Below are 27,107 nucleotides of genomic sequence, written 5' to 3'. Positions count from 1 at the left end.
AAAAAAAAAAAAAAAAAAAAAAAAAAAAAAAATTATATATTAGTGCTGTGTCTGGCAGCGTATGCCTGTAATCAAAGCAGAAGGATTGCCTCAAGTTCAAGGCCAGCCTGGGCTACACAGTTAGTTCAGAGCGAGCCTGAACTACAAAAAAGCAAGAACTTGTCTCAAAAAACAAAAACCAAAAAAACAAAACAACAACAAAAAACAAAACCCAAATAAACAGACAACCCCCCCAAACCAGAAAAGTATATATTGGAAAAGGAAGATTCTATTTTTCCCTTAAAGAGATAAAACGTTTTATTTTTGGTACCAGGGATCGAACTCAGGACCTTGCGCTTGGAAGGCAGGCTCACTGAGCTAAATCCCCAGCCCAAAATCTTTTGATTTTTTAATTATTGTCATAATTCTTTTTTCTCTTTTTGGTACCAGGGATTGAACTCAGGACACCTTGAGCTTGTCAGGCAGGTGCAGTGCCACTAAACTAAATCCCCAGCCCAATAACTCTTAAAAATTAATTTTATAACAAAGAAAAAGGAGAGTAAAATGGAAAACTAACTTCCATTATGCACAGAAAAAGACTATTATAAAAATTTCATTCTGTATAGCCAGGTGTGGTGGCACAGGCCTGTAATCCCAGCACTCTGGGAGTCAGAGGCAGAAGGACCTCAAGTTTGAGCCTTATCTGAACAACTTAAGCAAGATCTTATCTCAAAAAAAAGCCTGAGTTCAAAGCCTAGTAGTGCAGAAAAAGAAGCAAACAAATCACTCCATCACTATCCATTTCTAACAACCTGTCTCAGCATGCGGTTATATTAGTTTGTAACATTCTTTTCACTTATGAGTATACAGGGTCAGATGTACCTCAGCGGTCTAGCATGTGCTTTAGCACATTTGAAGCCTTAGGCCCCCATCTCCCGCACCACACAAGAAGGTACAGTTTCATAACTTTGCTAACTCAATCATGAGCACAAAATAATGCTCCCAAAGGGTCTAGATTTTACCCTCAGACTGACATGAAAACAGCTATAGAAGCCTTGAATAAATTAACGTACTTAAGTCTCAATTTCTTCCTTTCTTTTTGGTACCCAGGATCGAATTTGGGTCCTTGCGCTTGTGAGACAAGCAGCAGCATCACTGAGCTAAATCCCGAGTCCGTAAGTCTCAATTTCATCAAAGGAAAAATGAAAGTAATTAACACTCTTCCCTGTCACTGTGAGGATAAAACAGAACAAATCTTAAAGTGCAAGATGTTATATACTTTTAAAGGTGTTTTGCAAGACTATACCTTAACCTATAGCTAGAATGATTAATCAGTAAGGAGCTGAAATACTATGTGGGAAGAGTACAATGGAGGGACCCTGGAAATACAAGCCTTAGGCAGAGCAGATTAGGAATCTTCAAGGGTCTTTTCCTTTATGAACTGAAGCCTTGATTCTACATAAAATAACTTTTAAGGAAACTATACAATCTACGTAATAGGCTTATGCCAAATGTGTTACAAAAGACTACTTACAAGAACTTCATAGTCAGGGATGGTATGAGTCCCAAGCCCTGTCCTATCAAAAGTCACTCTGTAAGTAGCATTAAGAGTATCCACGGCATCTATTTGTCCTGTGAACAGACCATCATGAACACCACGCAGACGTGCTAAGGAAAGAAACACAGGCATTATTGTTTGGGAGATACAAAGAATTGCCAAATATTAAAAAGCTGTGGGGGGACATCTACACATAAGCAATAACACTACCTATCTACCCACAGATAGAATTTATACTGATTGCTTGGAAGGTAGTTCAATGGCACAATATCTGTCTGGCAAGTGCTAGTCCCTGAGTTCAATTCCTGGTGCCCCCCCACCAAAAGAATTTATACTGATTCTGTATCTTGGCTATTCTGAATGCTGCAATAAACACAGATGTGCAGATGTTTCTTTGACATATAGAATTCACTGCCTTAGGATATGTACCCAGCAGTGGTATCAGTGTATTACACGGTAACTGAATTAATAATTTTTGGAGGAATCTCCATATTGCTTTCCATAATGACTACTTTACTCTTCCAACAACTTTGTGTAAGGGTTCATTTTTCTTTACATTCTTGCCAACACTCGTTAGCTTGTCTTTGATAACAGCCCTTCTAACAGATAGGAAACAATACCTCATTGTGGTCTCCCCCTCCAATACTGGGGATTGAACTCAGGACCTTGTACTTACTAGACAGGCACAATGCCACTGAGCTAAATCCCTGGCCTTTACCTCATTGTGCTTTTAACTGACGTTTCCCTGATGATTAGTGATGCTAAACACTTTTTCCTATACCTGTTGGCCGTCTGTATATATTTTGTTTTGGAGAAATATCTATTTAGATCTTTTGCCCATTTTTTTCAGGCTGTTTTCTTGCTGTGAGTTATTTTAGATATTAACTATCAGACTTGCAACTACTTCCTCCCAGTGGTAGACTGTTCCTTCACTTTTTGACTGATCCTTTGCTACGCAGAAGCTTTTTAGTTTGATATAATCCCCCATTCCTACTTCTGCTTTTGGGGGCAACTCTGTATTCTCATCTATTAAAGACAGACCATTAGAAATTACCCAATCCAAGCCAGGTGTGGTGGTGCACGCCTATAATCCCAGCACTGGGGAGTCTGAGGCAGGAGGATCACTGTGAGTTCAAGGCCTGCCCGTGCTACATAGTGAGTTCCGGGTCAATCTCAACTACAGAGTGAGACCCTGGGGATTTACCTCAGTGGTTCCACTGCCTGCCTTGCAAGCGCAAGGTCCTGAGTTCGATCCCCAGTGCAAAAAAAAAAAAAAAAAAAAAAAAAAAAAAAAAAAAAAAAAAAAAACCCACACAAAAAAAAAAAAAAAAAAAAAAAAAAAAGAAACAAACAAACAAACAAAATACCCAATCCGAAGAACAGAGAGAAAAGATTCAAGAAAAATGAATAGAGGCTCTGACAGCTGTAGGAAGAGAACAAGTATATCAACACACTTGTAATGAAAGTTCCACAGGGAAAGAGAAAAGAGCAAAAATGCCAGTGGGGAAATAATGGTTGGAAATCTCCCACACTTGATAAGAAAAGTTGTGTTGTGGGTATGGTTTGTCCTCCAAGGGTTCCTGGGTGGGAAGCCTGAGCCTCAGTGCAGCAGTGCGGGATCACTGAGAGGTGGAGACCACTGAGAAGCCATTGGGGTGCTGCCCTCAGAAGGGCGTGTGCAGCAACAGTGACCAAAGCTACTTCCAATGAGCGTGAGTTGTCATGAAGAGCAAGGAACCTGGCCCTCTGTGTACTCTAGCTTCCAGTCACCCTGTAATTTCAATCTCTCCCTCTCTCTCTCTCTCTCTCTCTCTCTCTCTCTCTCTCTCTCTTGTGTTCCTACTATGACGTCATCTGCCACATCAGGTAGTCAAGGGGGCCTGTGTCAGAACCAAGTAGGGCTGGGATATGGCTGTTTGGACTTTTGGCCCCCAAATTTATGAGCTAAGCAAAACCTCTTTTTCTTTATCCAGTCTGTGTATTTCATTATAGCAATAGAACACTGACAAGTACAAGATCCAAGAAGCTCAGTGAATTTCAAGTTGGATAAACACGCCTCATACCAGACACATAATAGTTAGGTTTCTGAAATGCAAGAGCAAAGCTAGAATATTCAGACAGCAAGAGAAAAACAAATCTTCACATACAGTAGATCAGCAGTACAATTAACAAGTATATCTCAGTGGAAACAGTACCAGAAATGGTGAAGGCCAGGATGCAACACAGTGACATGTCAAATATGCTAACATGGAAAAACTGTCAGCAAAGATTCTGTATTCCGTGAAACTATCTCACACAAATAAAAATGGAGATAATGTATTGCTACTAAGACTGACTAAAAAGAAATATTGCTAGGGATATAAGTCAGTGGTAAGGCACTTACTTAGCATGGGCAAGACCCTGGGTTTGACACCCACCACCAAGAGAGGGAGGGAAAGGGAAGTGAAGAGGAAAGGAAAGCAAGAGGAGGCAAGGAGGATGAGAGTAAAGGAGGGAGGGAGAGAAAGAGAAAAAATTCTTTAGTGGTAAAAGGAAACAATATCAGACAATAACCAAAATCTGCAACATGGAAAGAAAAGCATGAGAAATGGTAAATATGTAGATACAAACAAAAAAGTCTGTACACACAGTTTTTTTTATTCTCTTCATTACTTCAGCAAAACCATACATTATCTGAAGCAAGAACTATATAATATCATATTGTTGGGTTTAGCACACAAATATAATATATAAAATAAAAACTGTAAAAAGGAAGTGAGAAGAAACATAGCTATAGTGGAGAAAAGTTCCTATTTCTAAGCCAGAATTAAGTCAGAATTAACCTGAAGTAGGGTGTGATACATTTAAAATACATACTGTTGCACGTATGTAATTCTTGGAACAACAACAAAAACAAAAATAACTTTCAAAAATATTATTTATTTATTTTTGGAACTGGGGATCGAACTCGAGTCCTTGTGCTTGAAAGGCAGGCGGTGGAGCCACTAAGCTAAATCCCCGGCCCTTCAAAATTATCTTTTAAAAAAAAAAATCAAGAAAAATTAAAATTTATACTAAAAAATTTAACACAAAAAAAAGTATCAAAGGAAGTACAAAAGGAACAACAAAAAATCATGACATATTGACAACAAACAGCAAAAGGGAAAGTACAAATGCAACCATGTAGATAATATATTAACTGTAAATGCACTAAAAACTGAACAAAAAGCACACATTTATAGACTGAGTGAAAAAATAAAAAGACCTAGACTGGGGATTTAGCTTAGTGGTTCCACTGCCTGCATAGCAAGTGCAAGGTCCCAAGTTCGGTCCCTGGTATCAAAAGACAAACAAACAAACAAACACCTATTATAAGCTGTTTGCATATTTCTATCTATTCCAGAGCCATACTTTAGTTCAAAGATACAAACAGGCTGAACATAAAAGGATGGAAAAAGATGTACCACAGTAACTAAAATTGTAAGAGAACTGGGATGGCTGTAAAAAAATCAAAATTTAAAATTTAAAGTAGGGGCTGGGGATTTAGCTTAGTGGTGCCACCGCCTGCTTAGCAAGCGGAAGGACCCAAGTTTGATCCCTGGTTTAAAAAAAAAAAAAAAAAAAAAAAAAAAAAAAAATTAAAGTAAGGTATATGACATTTCATTATGATAAAAAGAGTTAACAGCCAGGTGTGGTAGTGCACATTTGCTATCCTAGCACTCCTGAGGTGGAGACAGGAGGATCACCATGAGTTCAAGGCTGTGGACTACATAGGAGATCTTGTCTCAAAAAACAAACAAACAAACAACAAAACAAACAAACAAAATAAAATAAACCTCAAAAAAAGGGGAGAGGTTTTTAATATATTGGGAAAATACGACAAAGGTAAATATGTCTTTTTTAATACTGGGGAATGAGCCCAGGGCCTTCATACTGAACTACAACCCCAGCCCTTTTTAATTATTTTAAATTTTGAGACAAAGTCTTGCTAAGTCACTACATTGCCCAGGCTGGGCTTGAAGTTGCAATCCTGCCTCAGCTTCTCAAAGTACTGAGATTACAGATGCGTGCTGAGATTACAGGTCTGGCTAAATGTATATTTATCTTAACAGAACTTCAAATTACAAGGAACAAAAACTGACATCTATAAATAGAAATATAATGCTCAATAACTGGAAATCTTAATATTGATTTCTCTGTAATTCTCAGAAAATTAGTAACTAAAAGGGATACAGAAGAGTTGAGGACCATTATCAGTTAATTTAATCTAGTAATTTGCCTATTTTCCTAATGGTGCCTTTTAATGTACAGTTTTTAAGTGAAACGTAAATTATCTTTTGCTTTTCTGATAATTACTTTGTCCATTCCAACAAATCTCTGCCTTTGAACAGATCTCAGAGACACTTTCCTGCATCTACTTATAGAAGTTTTAGTTTCAGTTTTTCTAGCCTATTGGTCTATCTTAGATTACGTTTTTGTATAGTATGAAGATTAATATTTATTTCAACAGAGATATGTTCTTCCAGCACTACCTGTTGAAATGTTCTCCCTTTCTACTGCCATGGAAATGCTTTGGCACCATTATGAAGTCAACTACCACAGAAGGGTGGGACTACTTCTGAACTGTTTGGTACTGAGGATCGAACTTGGGGCCTATGCTTGTGAGGCAGGCGACGGAACCACTGAGCTATATCCCCAGCCCACTTCTGAACTGTTTAATGTATTCTACGAGAATGCTGAGTGGAAATGCTAAGTGTATCCTTACATTATTCCTGCTTTTAGTGGCAAAGCATTAAAAATTTTACCAAGTATATAGCAGTAAGGGTGGTTTTAGTCTATGAACTTTAATCAGTCTGAGGATGTTCCACTTCTAATTTGTGGACAGGTTTATTATTAATATCATCAATTGATTTTTCTGTATCTGTTGACAGGACCATGTAATTTTTTTTCTTTCACATTGTTATAGTGCTTATGGCTCAGGCTGGGGATTTAGCAAAGTGGTTCTGCCACCTGCCTTGCAAGCATAAGGACCCGAGTTTGATCCCTGGTACCAAAAAAAAAAAAAAGTTCTTATGGCTTATATCTAGATGTTCTACCAACAACCTCATGTGCTCAAACGGAAGGGGGGAGGCTTTTGGATGACCAAATTATGGGGGCTGTAGAGCTGGCCTGCTATTACAAGTGGGCTGTGGGTGGAAGACATGGGTCACTGTGAGTGTTTATCTCTCCTCCTGGTTCTACCCTTGACAAGCTTTGCTTCCTGGAGGCCACGAGGTGAGCGGCTTTCCTCCACCAGACCCATCCTTTCCTGTCTCGGAGCGGGCCAATTATGGACTGAAATGGGAGCCAAAATAAACTTCTCTTCCTTCAATTTGTGGGTGTCAGATATTTTGTCCAGGGATGAGGAAAGTGACTAAGAAAAAAGTAAACTAATTTTTAAATTGATTATTAAATATATTTTTAGAAGGCTTGGGGTTCATAGCAAAAGCACAGAAAGTACAGAGTTGTCATATAATCCCCGCCACCCCCCCAGTTATCAACCCATACCTTCTCTGCTCTACTCAGTCATTCTACTAGCAACACTATGAACCAGAGTGGTATAATTGTTATGGTCAGTGCACCTATGCTGACACCTCACTATCAGTCAGGCCATAGTTTACATGAGTGTTTCCTCTCGGAACAATGTTTTGACAAAATGTACAATGATATTTCCACCATTATAGTATCACATGGTTAAGTTTTAAAACCCCCAAATCCTTTGGTCTACCTTTTCATCCCTCTGTCCTCCTAACTCTTGATAATCACTGATCTTTTCACTGTCTCCCTAGTTTTGCCTTTCCCAGAAACACACAAGTAGCTGTAGCTTTTCATATTGGCTTTTCTGTTTACTGAAGTGCATTTCAGTTTCCTGCTTATCTTTTCATGGCTTGATAGCTTATTTGCTTTTAGTACGGAGTAATATCCATTGTCTGGGATGTACCACAGTTGATTTATCCATTTACCTCCTGAAAAGCATCTTGGTTGCTTCTAAGTTTTGGCAATTATAAATAAAGCTGTCATGAGCATCTCCAGGCAGGTTTTTCTGCGGATGTAATTTTCAACTCCTTTTAATAAATACCAATACACACAAATGCTGGGTTGAATGGTGAGTGTGCTTAATTTGGTAAGAAACCAACAAGTGGTCTTCTAAAGTAGCTCTTCTATTCTACACTCCCACAAGTAATGAATGAGTTTGTTGCTTGCCATCTTCATCAGCAGTCGGTGTTGCAGTTTTGTGGATTTTTGTCAACCTATTAAGTGTGAAATGATGCCTCACTGTTTTAATTTGCATTTTGCTGAGGACATCAGGTGTTGAGTACAGTACCTTTTCACATGTTCGCTTGCCATCTGTGTATCTTCTCTGGTGTGGTGGCCACTGAGGTCTTTAGCTCTCTTTAAAATTATCTTCTCACTGTTTAGTTTTAAGAGTTCTTCGTGTATTTTTGGTAACAGTCCTTCATCAGACATTATCTTCTGCAAATATTTTCTCCCAGTCTGGGCCCTACCTCATCATACTCTTGACATTGATTTTTTTTTTGGCACCAGGGAACTGGGAAATCAACTTAGGACCGAGCACACCAGGCAGGCACTGTGCCGCTGAGCTAAATCTCCAGCCCTCTGACACTGATTTTTGAATGTTAATCTAATTTGTAGTCCCATAATAAATTCTACTTGGTCATATCTTGTCCTTTTTATATGCTGCTGGGTCCAATTTATTTGTCTGTTGGTTGGTTAGCTGGTTCACAGAATTAAACTCAGGGCCTTTGCGCTGAACTACATACTTTTAAAAATTTTTTATTGTTTGAACTTTGAGACAGGATCTTGCTGGGCTGTGCTCAAATCAGCAAACCTCTTGTTTCTACCTCACCTGTAGATGGGAATACAGGTATACACCATACCCAGTGCTACCTTACAAAATTTTGAGCAAACTTCCTAATGAATAATTTAGTTTTATTTGGTCATTAGAAATGGACTATCTTTAGATATTTGGGAATGAGAAGGGGACCAAGAGATGGAGGAAGTAGGGGAGAGAAAGAGGAAGTAAAAAGAATTAAGATGTGGGCCAGGGATTTAGCTCAGTGGTTCCACTGCCTGCCTTGCAAGTGCAAGGTTCTGAGTTTGATCTCCAGTATCCACCACCACCACCAAAAAAAAAAAAAAAAAAAAAAAAAAAAAAAAAAAGAAAAAAAAGAATTAAGATGCATTATGTTCATGTACCAACTTCCCATGTTGAGTATAATCATTATGTTCTACAAACATGTATTAATAAATATTTTAAAAAAAGAAATTAGAGTGTTTCTTGTAAGGAATTATTTTTGCTTTGAATCATGTATTAAAAAAAAGTGGCACGGACTAGGGCCGCCTGCCTCCCAAGTGCAAGGATCCAAGTTTGATACCAGGTACCCCCCAAAAAAAAGTGACAAAAAAAGAGAAATGAACTGACTCTAGAACAAAACCCACAACAACAGTATTAGTGAACCAATTAGATAAGACTGGTTAGGAAAAGAAAACAAATATGAAAGCAAAAGAGAATAATTAAAAAATTTAAATAATGCATAGCTATAACTATTCCAATGAATCTTAAATTTCATCTTTGTACCTGTTTGCTTTTATATTACAACATTACTTTGAACCAGTATACATTTTTCTAATTACCTTAAAAATATATTTCACACATAACATCTACAGTAAATTACCATAGAACTACAAGTAAGCTTTCTAAATCTCTAGTAGAAATTATCTTGCTACAAGTCATACATCACAATATACAAACTCATCTTTACTTACCTGTAACTTTAGTTCCAATAACCAAGGGCAAAGGAATTTCGTCTGGGAGATCTTTGAATTGTGAAACATCTGCAACTTTCCTTTGTTGTAAGAGCCTTATTTTCTGCCGTTTCTGTTTTAATGCTGATCTCTCTTCCTCAAAAAATGCAGAAGAACATCTAGAATAAATTATAAAAATCATATAAACTGATAACTATCCTATATAGAAACTTAGAATCTCACCATCCATCTCACTGGTGCATTTTTACTTCCCTTTTTTTTTTTGGTACTGGGGATTGAACTCAGGACCTTGTGTGCTTGAGGCAGGTGGCAGAACCACTGAGCTAAATCCCTGGCCCCCCATTTTGTTTTTGAGACAAGGTCTTACTATATAGTCCAGGCTGGCCTTGAACTTTTATGTAGCCCAGACTGGCTCTGAACTTTCAGTGATCCTCCTGTCTCAGTCTCCTGAATGCTGGGATTACAGGCATGTACTACCACTCCTGGCTACTTCACCTTCTTTTGTGCATTGTATTTTTGCTTACTTGTTTAGGATTTATTTATTTTGATACTAGAGATTGAACTCAGGACCTTGTGCTTGAGAGGCAGGCATGGTGCCAGTAAGCTAAATCCCTGACCCTAAGTACTGTATTTTTAAACAGGACTATAGACACTGCTTCCCTGTAAATTACCCTTAATAAAAAAAAAAAAATTAAAAAAAGAACCTTGGAAGACAAAGATGTATAAGCAAGCCTAAGTTCTTCCTTCCTATACCAACCTTTTTTTGGGGGGGTACCGGGGATTGAACTCAGACCTTGTGTTTGAGGCAGGTGGTGGCACCACTGAGCTAAAGCCCCGGCCCTCTAAGCCAACCTTTGACACAATCATGTCTGGAACCTAGGTCTGCACGTAAGGATGAAGTGCAATTTCAATATTCTGTTCAGAAGAACATGGCATCTTTTTGATCCAGTGAGCACATTAATACAGATATTTGAGATGAGATTTGCCACTGTGTAAACTTTTTAATTTTTTTTTTTTTGGAGGGGGGGTTGAGACAGGGTCTCACTATGTAGTTGAGACTGCCCTGGAACTCACTATGCAGACCAGGCTGGTCTTGAACTCAACAGTGATTCTCTTGTCTCAGCCTCCCGAGTGCTGGGACTACAGGCGTGCACCACCACGTCTGGCTGCCACTGTGTAAACTTTTAATTACACTTCCTGTCTTGAAGTCTGAATACTGGATTTGTTCTTTTGTAGGGCCTTCCTTTTTCAAATTCCAAGATGAATCAAAGTATTTAAACATAACTTTCATACCATCTTACAGTTACCACCTTCAAAGACACATTATGAGATTTTCATTTCATTTAAATAGTCTCAAAAACTAGTAACAACAAGCAAAAAACAAATGAAGACCAGCATAATTTTCAAGTGGATCATAGTGAATAATGATAAATAAGGACTGAAAATATACAGAAAATCTTAGCCAATACATTCCGACTTCAGAATATGAATACTCATTCAAACTGATACAGGAAGAATGTGACAAAACAAAGCACTGGGTTACTAGTAAATTGAATAGTGTCCTAATTTTTTTTCCCTTTCTATACTATAGATTGAACCCAGAACCTTTGTACTGAGTATGCTATCAGTCCCTTTTAAAATTTGTTAAAGTGGGTGTGGTAGCACACACCTGTAATACCAGCACTCAGGAGGCTGAGGCAGGAGGATCACCCCAAGTTCAAGGCCAGGCTGGGCTACACAGTGAGTTCAAGGCCAATCTGGACTGCACTGAGTGTCTGTGTCAAAAAAAAAAAAAAAAAAAAAAAGTCTTGGCAGTTAAGAACCCAGGCCTCACACTATCTCCATATAGTTAACAATCAGAACCGTTTGCTTCTTTTGCATGTCACAGTTCTCATAACCCTTCCTGTACCCAATTTCCCCAATTTATTTATTTATTTTTTCTTGGTACCAGGGATCGAACTCAGGAGTTTGCGCTTCCGTGGTGCTACCACCACTGAGCTAAATCTCTTGCCCTTTATTTAGTTGTTAATGCTTTGAGTACAATTAGCATATAATAAATTGCAAATGTTTACAGTGTACAATTTGATAAAGTTTTGACATACACTTGAATTATATAACTCAAATTCCTCACTGCAATCAAGATAATGAAACAGCTCTGAAGTGTCCTTGAGTCACTGTATTCCTCCTTTGCAATTTTCTCATTCCCCTAATTCTCGGGCAACCACTAAGTCTCGAACATTATAGTTTTTATCTTCTATCATCTAGTTACATCAAAAGAATCATTTGGTATATACTCCTGTCAGTTTCTTTTGCTCAGTAACTATTCTGAGTTTTATCCACGTTGTTGCATGAAATCAGCTGCTCATTCGTTTACACTGGTAATATTCCACTGCATATGTGTGTGACAATTTGTCAGCTCACCTACTGGACACTTGGGATATTTTCAGTTTTTGACTATTAAAAGTTGCTATGTAAAGTAGTATATCAGTTTTTGTAGAAATATATCCTTTCATTCCTTTTCTCTCTTTCTTTGTGCTGGGACTACTGCACCACCACACCTATGTTGTACTTTCTTGCTCTTTTTTTTGTTTTTTGTGGCACTGAGGATGGACCTCAAGGCTTTGGACTTGCTAGGAAAGTACTGTGCTCTACCACCGAGCTACCTATCTGCCAGCCCTCCTACCTTTTTTGGTGGTACTGAGGATTGAAGCCAGGAGCATTCCACCACTGAGCTATATTCTCAACCCTTTTTATTTTGAGTCAGGGTCTTACAATGTTGCCCAGACTAGCTTTGAACATGCAACTGAAGCATCTATTCAGATTTTTAAAACTTGATTGTTCATTTCTTAAGAGTTCTTTATGCTTCTGGACATAATATACATACTTCCACCAACAAAATTTTCTTTAAATAGTATTTTCTGGATAGTTAATACATTTGTGTGGCTTCTGATTTTCAGAAAGTGTTGAAAATTCTTGCTGGATGTGGTTGGTGCATGCCTGTAATCCTCCCATTATTTGAAAAGCTGAGGTAGGATTGCTGCAAGTTTGAGGTAAGCCTGAACCAGCAAGATCTTGTCTCAAAAAACCAAAAACAAACCAAAAAAGGTGTTGAAAATTCTTATGCCTATACTCCTCAGTTACCTAGTTTGGTTCCCAGAAGATCATTATTATACATTTTGAATACGTCCTTTACCGGTGCTTTAGGCACACACAAGCCAAAAAAGGTATGTGCTCCCTCCTATTGTTCTCAAATAATTTCAGTATGCATTACACTTATTTTGCATTCTTAATATAGCCTAGCAATCACTTTTGTTGTCAATATATACAGAGCTGTTTTTGTTGCTAGGGGATAAATACTAAGCATGCATACGCTCTACCACTAAGCTACATTCCTAGTCCACGTTTTCATTTTATGTTAAGTGATTTCAGAGGTTTTTATTCTAGGTATCATACTATAATCATTCCTGTATTTATGGATATTTTTTATTTCTAATCTTTTGCTATTACAAATAAAATTGCAAAGGATATATATTTCATCTGTATTTCTATGGTATAAATTTTTAGAAGTGCTAGGTTAAAGAATGTGGAAATTTATAAATTTGACTATTATTAAATTGCCTTCCACAGTGATTAAAATTAATCCCTCACTAGCAGTATACAGCAGAGTAACTCTCTCCCCATATTATTGCCAACTCAATTTTTTTTTTTGTTGTTTTTTGAAACAGGGTCTCACTATGTAGTTGAGACTAACCTGGAACTCACTATGTAGCCCAGGCTGGTCTTGAGCTCACAGCGATCCTCCTGCCTCAGCCTCCTGAATGCTGGGATTTCAGGTGTGTGCTACCACACCTGGCCTCAACTCAATGTTAAATAAAGCTTTATGAAATTTGTCAATCTCAGAATAAAAACCACTACCTCAATATACTTTCATTTTGCATTTCCTATGAGGAAAACTGAAATTTTTTCATGTTTAGTGAGTCATTTCTTCTTCCTTGCCTATGACATTATTTGTACATAATTTTTATTATGGGTTATTTAACTTATTGGTTTGTAGAACTTCTTTACATATTAGGGAATTAACCCTCTGTTTTTGATAAGAGTAATGTGTATTTATATTGCTGTGTTTTGACTTTTCTCTTTTGACAATGCAAAATGTCATAATTTCAATGAAGTCTAAATTACTGGTATTCTTTTATGGCTTTTAGCTTTGGGGCTTATTAGAGACCTCTTCTAAGCTTGGCTTCATGGTGCACACCTGTAATCCCAGCACTGTGGGAGGCTGAGCCTGGAGGATCCCAAGTTTGAGCACATTCTGGGTAACTTAGTGAAGGTCTGTCTCAAAGGAAAAGAAACCACAGGGGTTGGGGATATAGCTCAGTGTGAAGGCTTTGGGTTTAAATCTCCAGTAACATTAAAAAAAAAAAAAAATCAGTGTAGTAATAATAGTATCAACTGTTCAACTATTTATTGATTTTATTTTAAACAAAACTTCACTTTTACCTCCGTGGTTTTCCCATAAGCCGTCTGATTTTTCCCCATTCTACTCTTGTTAACTTTCTTGTTTTCAAATTAGGAAAAGATTCCTTTAGACATACACAGAAATCATTATCACCCTCAAAAAGTGGTCTGTAAAACAGAAATGGTATTTTATTGGTTAATATATAACGTGTTATATACTTTCTTAAAAGACATAAAATTCAAAATATGCATTTCAGTTTTCCTAATCATATTAATAACAAAATGCTAACTTTCACTTCTACCCCATTTATACATAAAATAGCCACAAATCCAAAGTGCTAAAACTAAATCCTTGACATTTGTGAAATAACTAATGTGTAAAAGGGACTCACGAAACACTATCTGCTTTAGAGTACAGGAGATAGTGATTTTTGTTCAGTCTCCTACATGGGGATATGTGTGAATCTATTCTTAGGGAGGCTATCTTAGCCCTGGTAGTACAGTTGACAAAGATAAACAAGATCTTTGTCCCAAAAGTAATACCATCACCAATAAGTCAGGATTAAACTAGTCTTGGAATGCTACAGGACTCTCAAGGGTTAGATTAGGTTTTGGGAATCTCAAAACTCAGATCAAAGTAAGGCACTCTGAAAGCCTTCATAAGTGTAAGGAAAATCTGTGCACAAAAACAATCTTATTCATGAATTTGGGAAAGCAGTCTTCACAAAGATACATAAATACTTTGGGCTCAAATATGAGTATCTGAGATAGACAAGCTTCAGAGTAGGCAGATGGTTTGGAAAGTAAAAGGGAAGTAAAAATACATACCAGCAAACCAAGAACCAACAGTGGCATATAAGGATAGATTAGAAATTAGAATTTTACTCAATAAATTCTATTGTTAAACAAATGGATTTCAGACAAATCTTCACACCATGTTCTATTCAAACATTTATGTATAGCTAAACTGCTTAAGGACTATATCCAAAATATAAAGACTACCCTCCTAAAAATTTTCCTGAGTTATTTTTAATGTAAGTTTGAAATTACAATAGCACTTAAAACTCTCAAGACATAAATCTCACTCACTGCAACTAATGCTTTGTCTTAGGGTATCCCTATTTATTGTCATTGTTAATTATAATGCAGAAATTATACTTTCATTTAATTTTTTAACAAATTGTATAACTTCTTCCCCAAACAGGGGTAGAGAAGGTTGAACGTGTGTAAGAAATAAATATGAATCAAACTGAAATAAGGAATAGAAAACTAGGTTCAACAGTGGACATGAATTATCCCATTGTCCCCAGCTACTCAGAAGGCTGAAGCAGAAGGATCATTTGAGTCCAGGAGTTCAATAACAGCCTGGGCAACCCAGCCAGACCCTATCTACCCACAAAGAAATGAAGCGGGGGGAAGAAAAGAAAAAAAAGAAAAGAGTGAACTCAAGAAAAAAGTAAGATGAAGATAAGCTTATAGCAAAGGTTGTAGCTTATAACATTTGAAAAACTTAAATTTTTGGTTCAAGTAATATTCAGGATATAAACCATGATACATACTTATCTATATTTGAATAGAACCACTCATATATGCACCATTTATGTGCTTTTGGAAGCTTGAGTAGGTTCCGTAATCGAAAACCAATCTTCTGTGAAGCTTTCTTATCTGGTGTAGACATTGTTGCTGTAAATTTCTATACAATTAAAAAATAGATTAATTACAGCTCCATTAAGTAAAAATGAACAGTTACAACATTGAATACATTTGTAAAAAGTTATGCTTAAGTACTAAACAAGATTCAAAGATACTCAACAAGGAATTTTTGTTATTGTTTGACAAGTACCATTCTGGTTATTTCTTACAGTTAAAAGCCTCAAATTTCATAACACATTCTGACAAGAAAAGTGAAATTATGTGCCCATACCATGTTCGAATTGCAATATAATTTCTATGTACATACATAAGAAGAAAAGACTTACATGAAATAATCCTAGACTTCATGGGTTAAGAAAAGACTAGAAAGAACTACCGCACTGGTGCAGTGGCACAGCACTTGCCTGGCCTGCGTGAGACTCTGGGTTCACTCCACAGCATTGCACAACAAAACACACAAACCCACTGTTGAGAGGACAGAGAGAGGGAATGTGCACACATGCAAGCAAGCACTAGGCCCAGATACAAATTCTGATCACACTGGAGAACTAATACTATTCAAATATTTTAGGTCACCAAAGAACAAAAAGCTTCCCAACTATTTGTAGAAAGTCAGCATACTAGACAACAAAATCTGCTAAAGTATAATAAAACTTCAGAAAATACGATTCATGTGTATGGATTGTTAAAATCCTTAAAAAAAAAAAAAACACAACTTACCAGACAAGTACCATTAGATCAAAAGAATACAATGTAAACCAATGAAATTCATATCAAGGATGATCCAGTACTAGGAAATTATTAATGTAATTCACCATTATTAATAAATCAAAACCAAAAAAGTAATAACCTCCAACAATAACAAAAGTGTTTGAACAACACCCAAAAAACACTCTGGAGGTTGAAGCAGGATTGCAAGTTTGAGGCCAGCACAGGCAACCTATAAAGACCTTGCCTCAAATTTAAAAAATAAAGAGAAATGAGGATGTGCTCAGTGATAAAGTACTGTACTTGCCTAGTATGTGGAAGGCCCTGGGTTCAATTCCAACAGCCCTGTCCCTCCACCTCACCAAGAAAAAGAAATGACTGAAAAAAACACAACATAATAAAAATGAAACAATAGAGGTAATATCCTTATAGGAAGATTTAGACTTAATTCTTAACCGATTTTACAAAAGGAATATCTCAAATAAATAACCTACTTAGTTCCTTTCTGTTGCCAGTAACAGTGGGTGGATTATAAAGAAATTTATTCTTGCTCACAGTTCTGGAGGTCTAAGGTCAAAGGGTCACAGCTGGTGACAGCCTTCTTGTGGTAGAGTCCTGTGGCAATGCAAGGCCTTACATGGTAAGAGAGCACATGAGCGTGTATCAAACAAGGGTCTGGTCTTTCTCCCTCTGTCACCAGGACTTAATCATGAGGGTTCCATCTGAATAACTTTATCTAATCCTAGTCAGGTCTTCTTGATGCTTCACAGTGGGGACTACAGTTCAACAATCCTGTGGCACAAGTGCCCCAACAGGTTGTATCACTGAAAGCTCTAAAAGGTTCACCATCACTGCCTTAAAGGATACTCAAGCCATATCCAAACCATAGCATTGCCTTTCTACCTTAAGAAACTAGAACAAGGAAAGCAAAAATAAAAGAAAGCTGAAGGAAAGAAATAGGATTAGAACAGAAATAAGTAAAACAATATAAAAAATAGATTAATCAAATCAGTGAAACTAAAAGTTCTTTGAAAATATTGGTTTTCAGTATTTCAAAATCAACAAGCCCTGGGTTGCTTGCCTCTCTCTGAAGTTCCAGGTTCTTCTTACTTTGAACAAAGAATTGAATGAAATGAGTGAAACTCAGTGGCCCAGTTTATTTGAGAAAGTAAAAGTGACAAAAATTATTTTTGCAAAACCAAACCAAACCAAACCAAACAAGAACAAACAAGATCTCCCACACAAGCCTTTAAATTAGGCTAACCAAGAAAAAAAAAAAAAAAGGAGGTCTGGGGATTTAGCTCAGTGGCACAGCACCTGCCTGGCAAGTGTGAGGTCCAGAGTTCGATCCCTGGTATCAAAAAAAAAAAGGATACTTTCTTAACTTGAATGTGGTGTCCCCTAAATTTCATATGCTGGAAACTTAATCCCCAAATAAGTTCATGTCATATATTAACATGGTACATATGTGTTAATGAAGATAGGACTAAGTTAATGAAGATAGTGACTAAGGCATCCATGAGGATTCACCCCTGCATGGATTAGGGGGTTACCTAAAGAGTGGCTTTGTTCCATAAAACAGAACTTCAGCTAGGTGTGGTAGCTCAGACCTGTAATCCCAGCAGCCTGGGAGGCTGAGGAAGGAGGATCAAACCTTCAAGCCCAGCCTGGCCAACTTAGTGATTTAGGGAGATCCTGCCTCAAAATAGAAAGTAAAGAAGGGCTGAGGGTGCAGCTCAGTGTGAAAACCTACATTTAGTCACCACTACCACACATACAAAATAAATCTCTCTTGCACGTATGCCCCATTCTGGAATGTGGTGCTGTCTGCCAGGCCCTGACCAAGTGGGAAGGCTCTTGCTAGATGCTGAGCAGAGGCTAGTACCATGGTCTCAGATTTCCAGAGCTATCATTCCTGACTTAAATAAACCTCCTTTCTTTATAAATGAACCAGTTGTTGACAATCAGGACGAGCAAAAGAAAACAGACTAAAATGCTTGACAAAATATATATTTCTCTTCATCCCAATCCAAAAATCCATATTGGGCTAGAGATATGGACAAGGAATAATACAGGTCTTAGCATGCACAAGACCCTGGGTTCAATCTGCAGCCCTGGAAAAAAATCTGTATCGTGCTCAATGTTTAAATACTAAAAACATACTAATTAAAATCAGGAATATAATCACTGTTTTAAAGGAATTGGCCAGTTAGATAAAGACTAACAAAAACCAGAAAGAAAACAAAACTATCATTACTACATTTGCAAGTGATATGACACTCCCAAAAGCATAAAAACAAACAACTGTAACTATGAAAAACAATAAGAAAATTTAATGAAGTAGGTAAACACAAAATTGATATGTAAAATGACTATCCTGGGCCACCATGCCTGGCCTAACAAATTTAATATATTAGCTGTAAGTTTTCTATGCAGTAAATATGCTTGTATAAATTTCAGTTTTTCAGCTGCATTGAAATCATTTCTGTGGATTATAATCACCACTGCAAACTGTATGCAAAATCTATATTTGAGTAAATTTCTTAATTGGAATAAGTGCTTCAGTGTTGAAATCAAAGTTCCTCATTTCCTAAAACTGTGTGATCATTAGATAATAATATGTACGTCATGATAATGTAAGTGGTTTTTCTTTATTCATATTAATCTTTCTCATTATAGCACACTGTTGAGCCATCTCATCTTTGTATAGCATTACTGCTCCTTTGTTTTTATGTTTCCTTCACTTTCCCTTGTAGTAACAGTCTGTTACTGATTCCTAAGAGATGACAGATAATTCAGTATGTAAAGATGTTTATGTGAAGATGCCATTGTGAAATACTTTGTGTTTCCTTTTTACTTTGTTGTTTTATTTTTTAGTTATGTTTTGAAATATATTCAGACTGTTTTATTAACAACAACAACAACAACAAAAATAGAGTATCCTGATCACTGTCCAAGATAAATTACTCTTTAGCTAAGCATGGTGGTTCATGCTTATCATCTCAGCACTCTGGAAGTCTGAGGCAGAAGAATTAAATTTAAACCTAGCCTGGGAAACCTGGTAAATTAGCAAGACCCTGTCTCAGAATTAAAAACTAAAAAAGAAGGCTAGAGATGTAGTCAGTGCAAAGGCCATGTGTTCAACCTCCTGTACCTTCTCCAATATTAATCTTTTCTAAATGTAAGTAAGACTTGGTTAGATAATAAAACTATAAAAATCTTGTTTATAAGATGGGGTGGGAGAGCAAAAGATAAGGCCAGGGATGTAGCTCAGTAGTCCTGCACCTGCCTGGCAAGCTCAAGGTCCTGAGTTTGGTCCCTAGTACCGACTAAAAAAAAAAAAAAAAAAAAAAAAAAAAAAAAAAAAGCAAAAAATGACAATGATATTAAATACCTAGGCATACACTTAGGAAATGTGCAAGACTAATATGGGAAAAATTAAAATTATTATTATCTTGTGAGAAACATTAATAACTGAATTCCCAATCAGTTCTTGGATAGTCTCAATGTCACATACATATCATTCCCCACAAATTAATTTATCATATTATATAATCCCAATAAAAAAGTCAATAGGATTTCTTTCCTACTCAGTTGATTCTAAAGTCCACATGGAAAAATAAAAGTGCAAGAATTAGGAAAAATCTAAAACAAATAATGTCTTGCCAGACATTAAAACACAATAAAGCTACATTAAAACAATTTGAGCCTCGCAAGTGCAAAGGCCCAGTTTGATCCCTGGTACAAAAACAAAACAAAATAAACAAAACAATCTGACCATAGCACATATAGAGATACATTAGGCATAAAGACAAAAAGCCCAGCTGGGCGTGGTGGCACATGCGATAATCCCAGCACTCAGGGGAGGAGACAGCAGGAGCGCCTTGAGTTCCAGGCCAGGATGGGCTACACAGTGATCAAGGCCAGCCTGAACTGTAGAGCAAGACTAGCCCCTCCCAACCCCAAAACCTTAAAAGTAATCCCAAATATATATATAGATATTTAACTTGTGGTAAAGAAAGATTTTTACATCACTATATAAAAGATGGATTATAATAAATGTTACCAAGAAAATTAGCCCTCTGAGGGAAACACAGGTTGCAGTCTTCATTCCTTACTCTAAAATAAATTCAAGATTTAAACATTTTAAAAAAATGAAATAAGAGGAAATATGAGAGAATTCTAAAACCACATAAATTTTAGATTAGGGAACTCAATCTTTCTGAGGATGACAAATTCAAGAAATAACAAAAAGTGTGAGTGTAGTGGTGCGCACCTATAATCCCAGCACTCAGGAGGCTGAGGTAAGATCAATTATAGTCAAGGCCAACCTGGGGTACACAATGAGTACACAACAGAATGAGACCCTGTCTCAAAAAACAAAAACGAAAATCAAACAAACAAAAACCCCAAAAATGTCATACTTTAAAAATTTTTAAAAATCGGGCATGTTGAAAAATATAGAAATAAAAACAAAGTAAAAACAATTATAATACATATAAATGATCAAAGAAAGGGTTAATACTCTTAATATACACAAAAACCTTATAAACTAATAAGAAAAGGATATGAAAATGGGAAAAAATTTACAGAAGAGGAAATTTACTTTTAAGCATATGAAAGTATTTCAATCTATCTCACAGATATAATGCCACTCACAGATATAAAAACGAGTTTCTTTCTATATCAGATTAGAAAATATGGATGTGTGGTCATACACTGAGTTGGCCAGCCTTTGGAAAAATAGGGACTCTTATTTGTTGGTTGAAAAGTATAAAACAGTATACTTTCTTTGGGAGAATAATTTGGTACTGCTTTTTTTTTTTTTTTTTTTTTTTTGAGACAGGGTCTCACTATGTAGTTGAGACTGACCTGGAACTCACTATGTAGCCCAGGCTGGTCGCAAACTCACAGCGATCCTCCTGCCTCAGCCTCCCTCTCGAGTGCTGGGATTACAGGAGTGTGCCACCCACACACAGCTGGTACTACTTTAAAAACTTTAACTATGTGTAGTCTATGATACAGCAACTTCACATTTTAGGCATCTGTCTTAGAAAAGTAGTTGTAAAATTGTTCAAACATGCTTGGGATGTTCAGTGTGGCACTGTTATAAGAGTCAAAATTCAGAAACAACTTAAATGCTCTGAAATATAAGAGTTTATACCACATTAAAAAGAAATATTTGTACTGGGGATTTAGCTCAGTGGCACTGTTCCTGTCTCACAAACTCAAGGTACTGAATTCGATCCCTGGTATGGGGGTGGGAGGGCAAACAAAAAGAAATGTTTAATTCTGTTTGCCTACCTTAATCTATCAACATGGCCAGATGTCTAAAAAGACGTTCTTAAATGAAAGAATAAAAAGAGTGATGCACGGCACAGTTTCATGAAAATGATACTAAGGTGTAATTTAAAAATATACATATTGAGCTGGGCATGGTGGCGCACGCCTGTAACCCCAGCACTCGGGAGGCTGAGGCAGCAGGATCTCTGCGAGTTTGAGACCAGCCTGGGTTACATAGTGAGTTCTAGGTCAGTCTCAATTACATAGTGAGACCTGAGAGGCCAAGTCTTAGGTCAGCCTAGACTACATAGTGAGTTCAAGGTGAATGTGAGCTACACAGCAAGACCTTGTCTTAAAAAAACAAAATGATGGCCTGACTTGCAAGCGCAAGGATCTGCATTTAATCCCCAGTACCAAAAAAAAAAAAATAAATAAATAAAAACAACAACAACAAACCCAAAATTGAACTTATGGTGATCCTCCTGCCTCAGCCTCCCGAGTGCTGGGATCATAGGTGTGCACCACCATGCCCAGCAAAAGTGGTACCATACTATTTTTTGTTTTTGTTTTTTGAGACAGGTCTCACTATGTAGTTGAGACTGACCTGGAACTCACTATGTAGCCCAGGCTGGTCGCAAACTCAGCAATTCTCCTGCCTCAGCCTCCGGAGTTCTGGGATTACAGGTGTGTGCCACCATGCCAATCAGTACCATACTATTAATTAAAGACTTTATTTGGATTTCATCAGTTTTTTCATTAATATCCTTTTTCTGTTCCAGTATCCAATTCAGGATACCAGATTGTAATTATAAAATTAAATTTTTAATGAAAAATAAAAAAAATTGTAAGCCAGCTGTTTAGCATTAAATAACAACCAACTAGCCAGGCATGGGGACTCATTCCTGTAATGCCAGCACTCAGGAGGCCAAGAGTTTAAAGCCACCCTGGGCTACAGTTCAAGGCCAGCCTGAATTACACAGCAAAACCTTGTCTCAAAAAAATGAAAAAAAGTTACCTTAAAATATTTTTAGCACAAAAAATGCTATAATTCTTTCCAGTTAGTGACCCAAATTTTTAAATAGGGTATTAGTAGCTCATTGGAGATATATATACATGAAATATATATATCCATTGCCCAATATAGAATATATTTATATCCAAGAGTATATAACAAAACTCTTGAATAGAATCTTTTCAGGTATGAGAATATAAAGTCTTTATGGGACTATTATTACAACTTTTACGGATAGATTATTTGATAGTATCTTCCATATTTTAAATGTAAATATCCTTCTTATAGTAATTACCCCTCGGGGGCCAGGGATTTGGCTCAGTGGTTCCGGTGCCTGCCTCGAAAGCTCAAGGGCCTGAGTTCGATTTTGGTACAAAAAAAAAAAAAGAATGGTAGTAATTACCCTTCTAAGGTTTATTCAACAAATGAAAACTAGAGAATGATTGCTACTAGGTATGAGGGTTCTTTCTGGGATAAAAATGTTCTAAAATTGTGGAGATGACTGTAAAACTTTGCACATATTAAGAACAACTGAAATACATATTTTAAGTAGGTGAATTGTACGATATGTGAATTATACTTCAATAAAAGCAGGACCCTGGAGACAAGCTGCCTTCCATTTTAGTATTGGCCTTCACTTTCTAGTTTTGTGACCTCGACAAGATATTTAACTTCACTGTGGTTTTTCATCTGCAAAATGAAGAGTAATATAATAGTAACCTATTTCATAGGGGTTGTTGGAAATTAAATATAAGCAATACATATCAAATGCTTAGGACAAGATCCGGCACATAATAAGTACTCAGTAAAAACTGGTTTTCGTAATTCTTCAGCTCTGGATGTTTTCTTTAAATAAACACACAGACAGGCTGGGAATGCAGCTCAGTGAAACAGCAGCTGACTAGCATGTGTGCAAGGCCTGGATTTGATCCCCCGCACCACAAAATACAGACAGACAGAGAGATGGACAATAACATCCAATGGATTCAGAGAATGTGATTAGAAATGTAAGGGAATAAGCTACATCAAATAAATGAAGAATGAAAGAACAAGGGATGTTAAAACTAGTAAAGAGAAAACTCAGAGGATCTAACATATTTTTAGGTATTTGAAGAACTCTCCTATTGTATTTATTACATATTTGCTCCATGTTCTATCATTTCTGTACTGATCCAAAGGAGAAAGGCCTCTGCCACAGTCCCGCAGGGGGGATGTGGCTGAGAAGGAAGGCAGTGAATAAAACTGGACAGTTCACACCATAAAGGCCGAAGTTTTCTGTATGCTTGTGAGCCATCAGATTCTCCTAGCAACACAATTCTTCCAAAGTCTAATAGAATTACTATGTATTCATTTCTTGTATTCATTCAACCCTGTACCCAATATTTACCAAGCCCAGAAACACATTTTATTTTCAATAATGTCAAAATTTTAAATTGCACTTCAGGTATTTATGTTCATTTGTTGTTAATGTTTATAAAAAGTTTTAGATTTATTTTGTTCATTATACAGAACATGAATATATTTTACTATTTAAAATTATCATAAAGATATGGAAAAATTTTTGGCTGGACATGTTGATGATGTTCATGCCTTTGATAAGAAAATTACCTCCAGCCGGGCATGGTGGCGCATGCCTATAATCCCAGCACTCAGGAGGCTGAGGCAGGAGGATATCCGTGAGTTCAAGACCAGCCTGGGCTACATAGTGAGTTCCAGGTTAAGTTTCAACTACATAGTGAGACACTGTCTCAAAAAACCATAAGAAAATCACCTCTACTATGAAAGGTGAACAGGAGTAATTATGTAAGAAATTATAAATCAGATAAGAAAAAAAATACAGTACTCTTAAAGTTAATATGTTCATATTCAATTTTTATTCCTCTGATTATTACATGTCCACTATGAAACTATGAAAAAATACACAAACAACAACAACAACAAAAAGACAAAGGTCAAAAATAAAAAAGGGCCAGGGATTTAGCTCAGTGGTTCCATCATCTGCTTCACAAGTGCCAAGGACCCGAGTTTGATCCCTAGTACCAAAAGGGAGAAAAAAAAACAGAGAGAGAGAGAGAGAGAGCGCAAGGGTGCAGCTCAGTGGCAGAGCTCTTGCCCTAGCACCCCCCAAAAAATTAAAACCAAAAAAAGGAAATCTAATCTTTTGCTTTATGTTTTTCTCATTTGCATAAAGTCTTCAACATGCTTCCTAATATGTTAAACATTTTTCCTGCTTATTTCCATTCAAAACTCCAAACTGATTCCATAATGTTCAATCTATTTGCTTTACGTCCACTATCTTCATTCTTATAGAGCAATGACTGCCTTTCCACTCTGGTTTAAAGTCAACCAAAAAACCATGACACTTTCTAAATAACTAAAATAGAAGTCAAGCAACAGTACTTATTTAAAGAAAAGGACTTGTTACTCATAATAGAAAAAATACAAACTTTATCATGTTGAGTGATTGATTATTTCTTTTCACAAAAAACAAAATTTCATCACACACATACCTGTGGAACCATTGCAACTCTCTGGTTTCTTTTAGGTGATTTTGTATTTATTTGTCTATCATCTTCATCAGAAAAGAGTCGACTTCGTTTTGAATTTCTGAAAGGCTATGATAGAATTTTTTTTAAATGAAAAAGCAGAACATTTCTTATTATTTTTTTTAAAGGTTTTTATTGAAGAGTTACCATTTATTGAATATTCAGCAAGCACTTTCCTGTTCTTTCTTTTTTTGGGGGGGGTAGTTTGAGACAGGGTCTCACTATGTAGTTGAGACTGACCTGGAACTCACTATGTAGCCCAGGCTGGTCTCGAACTCACAGCAGCCCTCCTGTCTCAGCCTCCTGTGTGCTGGGATTACAGGCATGTGCCACCACGCCTGGCAGAACATTTCTTATTTTTGTCCCAAATTACAATTTTATATTTGGAAACTACAACTAACTATGGATTATTAGCAGTATAGAAGGCTAAGTATGAGTAACACAACACACATAAAGCAAGAAAATCTTACATTTAGAAAATATTAAAAACATAAACTTATGTGATTTGTTTATAAATGAAACACCTAGCTGATGATAAAGCTAAAACCAGAACTCAAGTCTCCTTAGGACACTGGTAGCCTTGGATGAGGAGGACAGGAAAGTAAGTTCTGGAAATTCCAGTTCAAATTATGTTGGTGAATATTAACTGAGTGTATCACATGATGTCTAATGCATAGGGCTGGGCTGGGACAAAGGCATTAAATTACTCAAGAAGAAGAAGAAGCCTAATTGTATATAGTACTATACTAGATTTGTTGTCAAAATTGTCACCCAAATTTCTCTTTGTAACTAAAAATACAGAAACATATACAAATATATAAAGAAGATACTTTATAATTACCTTTACAGCTTAAAAAATTTAGGTACCAAAATACACAATACTCAAGGGTCTATACAACATGATAAAATTTATAGTCCTCCCTAGGTTGAGAGTTCTCACGAACAGAGACAAAGAATAGAAATTGTATCCCAGTAAGATCCCACCAAGAAAAATCATATCTGTGGAAGGCAGCTATACTCACAACTATTCCAAGTCTTCATGCCTACCTGGAAAGGATACAGGTGCAGAGGGATAACAATACACAGACACACCCAATGGAGTCAAATTAAGAAGCCTGAAATTAAACTCATAGCTCCAATAGTTAAGTTCCTTCTGGAGTCAAATTAAGAAGCCTGAAATTAAACTCATAGCTCCAATAGTTAAGTTCCTTCTGCCTTCCCCCTTCCCTGACCACAATTAGCAGGAGGAAGGGATGAGAGTGATGGAGCTGACAGGGGAAGCCTATCATTCACTATGGCCACTACTGCTGTCTAGACCAGACCCAGGCCTGTTTCGTCAACCAATTCCTAGCTACCTGCCTGCACAGGGGGTGGGGGATGGGTGTCTTAAAATTGTTAGTCATGAAACAATTAGTTAGTCACCTCTACTTCCCCCTTCCAAAGGTACTATCTTCGATTTATAAAAGCTTATACTCAACCACTTATTTATATATATTCTAGCAAGGACCAGAGCCACATAAAACTTTCTGCAATACCTAATAAAAGTATGATTTTTTGGTTGCTGACATTTATTTTTCCCATTTAAAGAAACTATGACTGTGTAATGATAACCAGATTACAAAGGCTATAACTGATCTAAATAAGATCAAATACTACTCAGTACTCTTGAAGTCTCAAATGCTTGTGGTTGGGAAAAACCTTGAAAATGTTTTACTGTGCTACAAGAACTTACATATGATAACACAATTTAGCTACGATTATTGTAAAATCCTTACCATTTCAACAGCAGGGCTTGTATTCCTGCCTTTCCAAACAGGGGTTTTCTGTAAAGAACTGTACTTTTCATTCCATGTGTTAGATAAGCTTCCCTCTGTAATGAATATTTAATACTAATAAAATTTAAGTTTAGTTCATAGGGTTTTATACTATGAACACTACTTCTTTCATAGCAATATATCTAAAATATATACCAATATAGAAAAAAAACACTGACCATAATTTTTGAAAAATCTCATTTGAGTTTTTGTCACCAAGTCCCTTAATAATCTGATAATAATGCATCTTGAAAGTATTCTATTTCTTTTCTTTTTTTTTTTTTTTTTTT

At 36.6% G+C, this 27,107-nt stretch overlaps 1 protein-coding gene across 2 annotated transcripts in view; it reads right to left on the bottom strand.

Annotated features, from left to right (window-relative positions):
• Lin9 (lin-9 DREAM MuvB core complex component) overlaps positions 1–27,107 on the bottom strand; it is a 53,383-nt gene that overhangs the window by 22,883 nt on the left and 3,393 nt on the right. Inside the window, exons 2-7 of one of the 2 annotated variants that reach the window (XM_033762258.1) lie at positions 26,779–26,873; positions 24,968–25,072; positions 15,361–15,494; positions 13,844–13,969; positions 9,344–9,501; positions 1,514–1,647 (exon numbers count right to left, since the gene is read on the bottom strand). In XM_033762258.1, coding sequence (XP_033618149.1) covers positions 1,514–1,647; positions 9,344–9,501; positions 13,844–13,969; positions 15,361–15,494; positions 24,968–25,072; positions 26,779–26,781 — 660 coding nt within the window. In that variant the 5' untranslated portion in view covers positions 26,782–26,873. Of the gene's footprint in view, positions 1–1,513; positions 1,648–9,343; positions 9,502–13,843; positions 13,970–15,360; positions 15,495–24,967; positions 25,073–26,778; positions 26,874–27,107 lie in introns of those variants that run through there. The other variant, XM_033762257.1, reaches the window with a different exon arrangement.

This window comes from Fukomys damarensis, unplaced genomic scaffold, assembly GCF_012274545.1.
Source record: "Fukomys damarensis isolate Sample0158 unplaced genomic scaffold, DMR_v1.0_HiC HiC_scaffold_11, whole genome shotgun sequence".
Lineage (NCBI taxonomy): Eukaryota > Metazoa > Chordata > Mammalia > Rodentia > Bathyergidae > Fukomys > Fukomys damarensis.
This window is presented reverse-complemented; position numbering and strand designations above follow the sequence as displayed.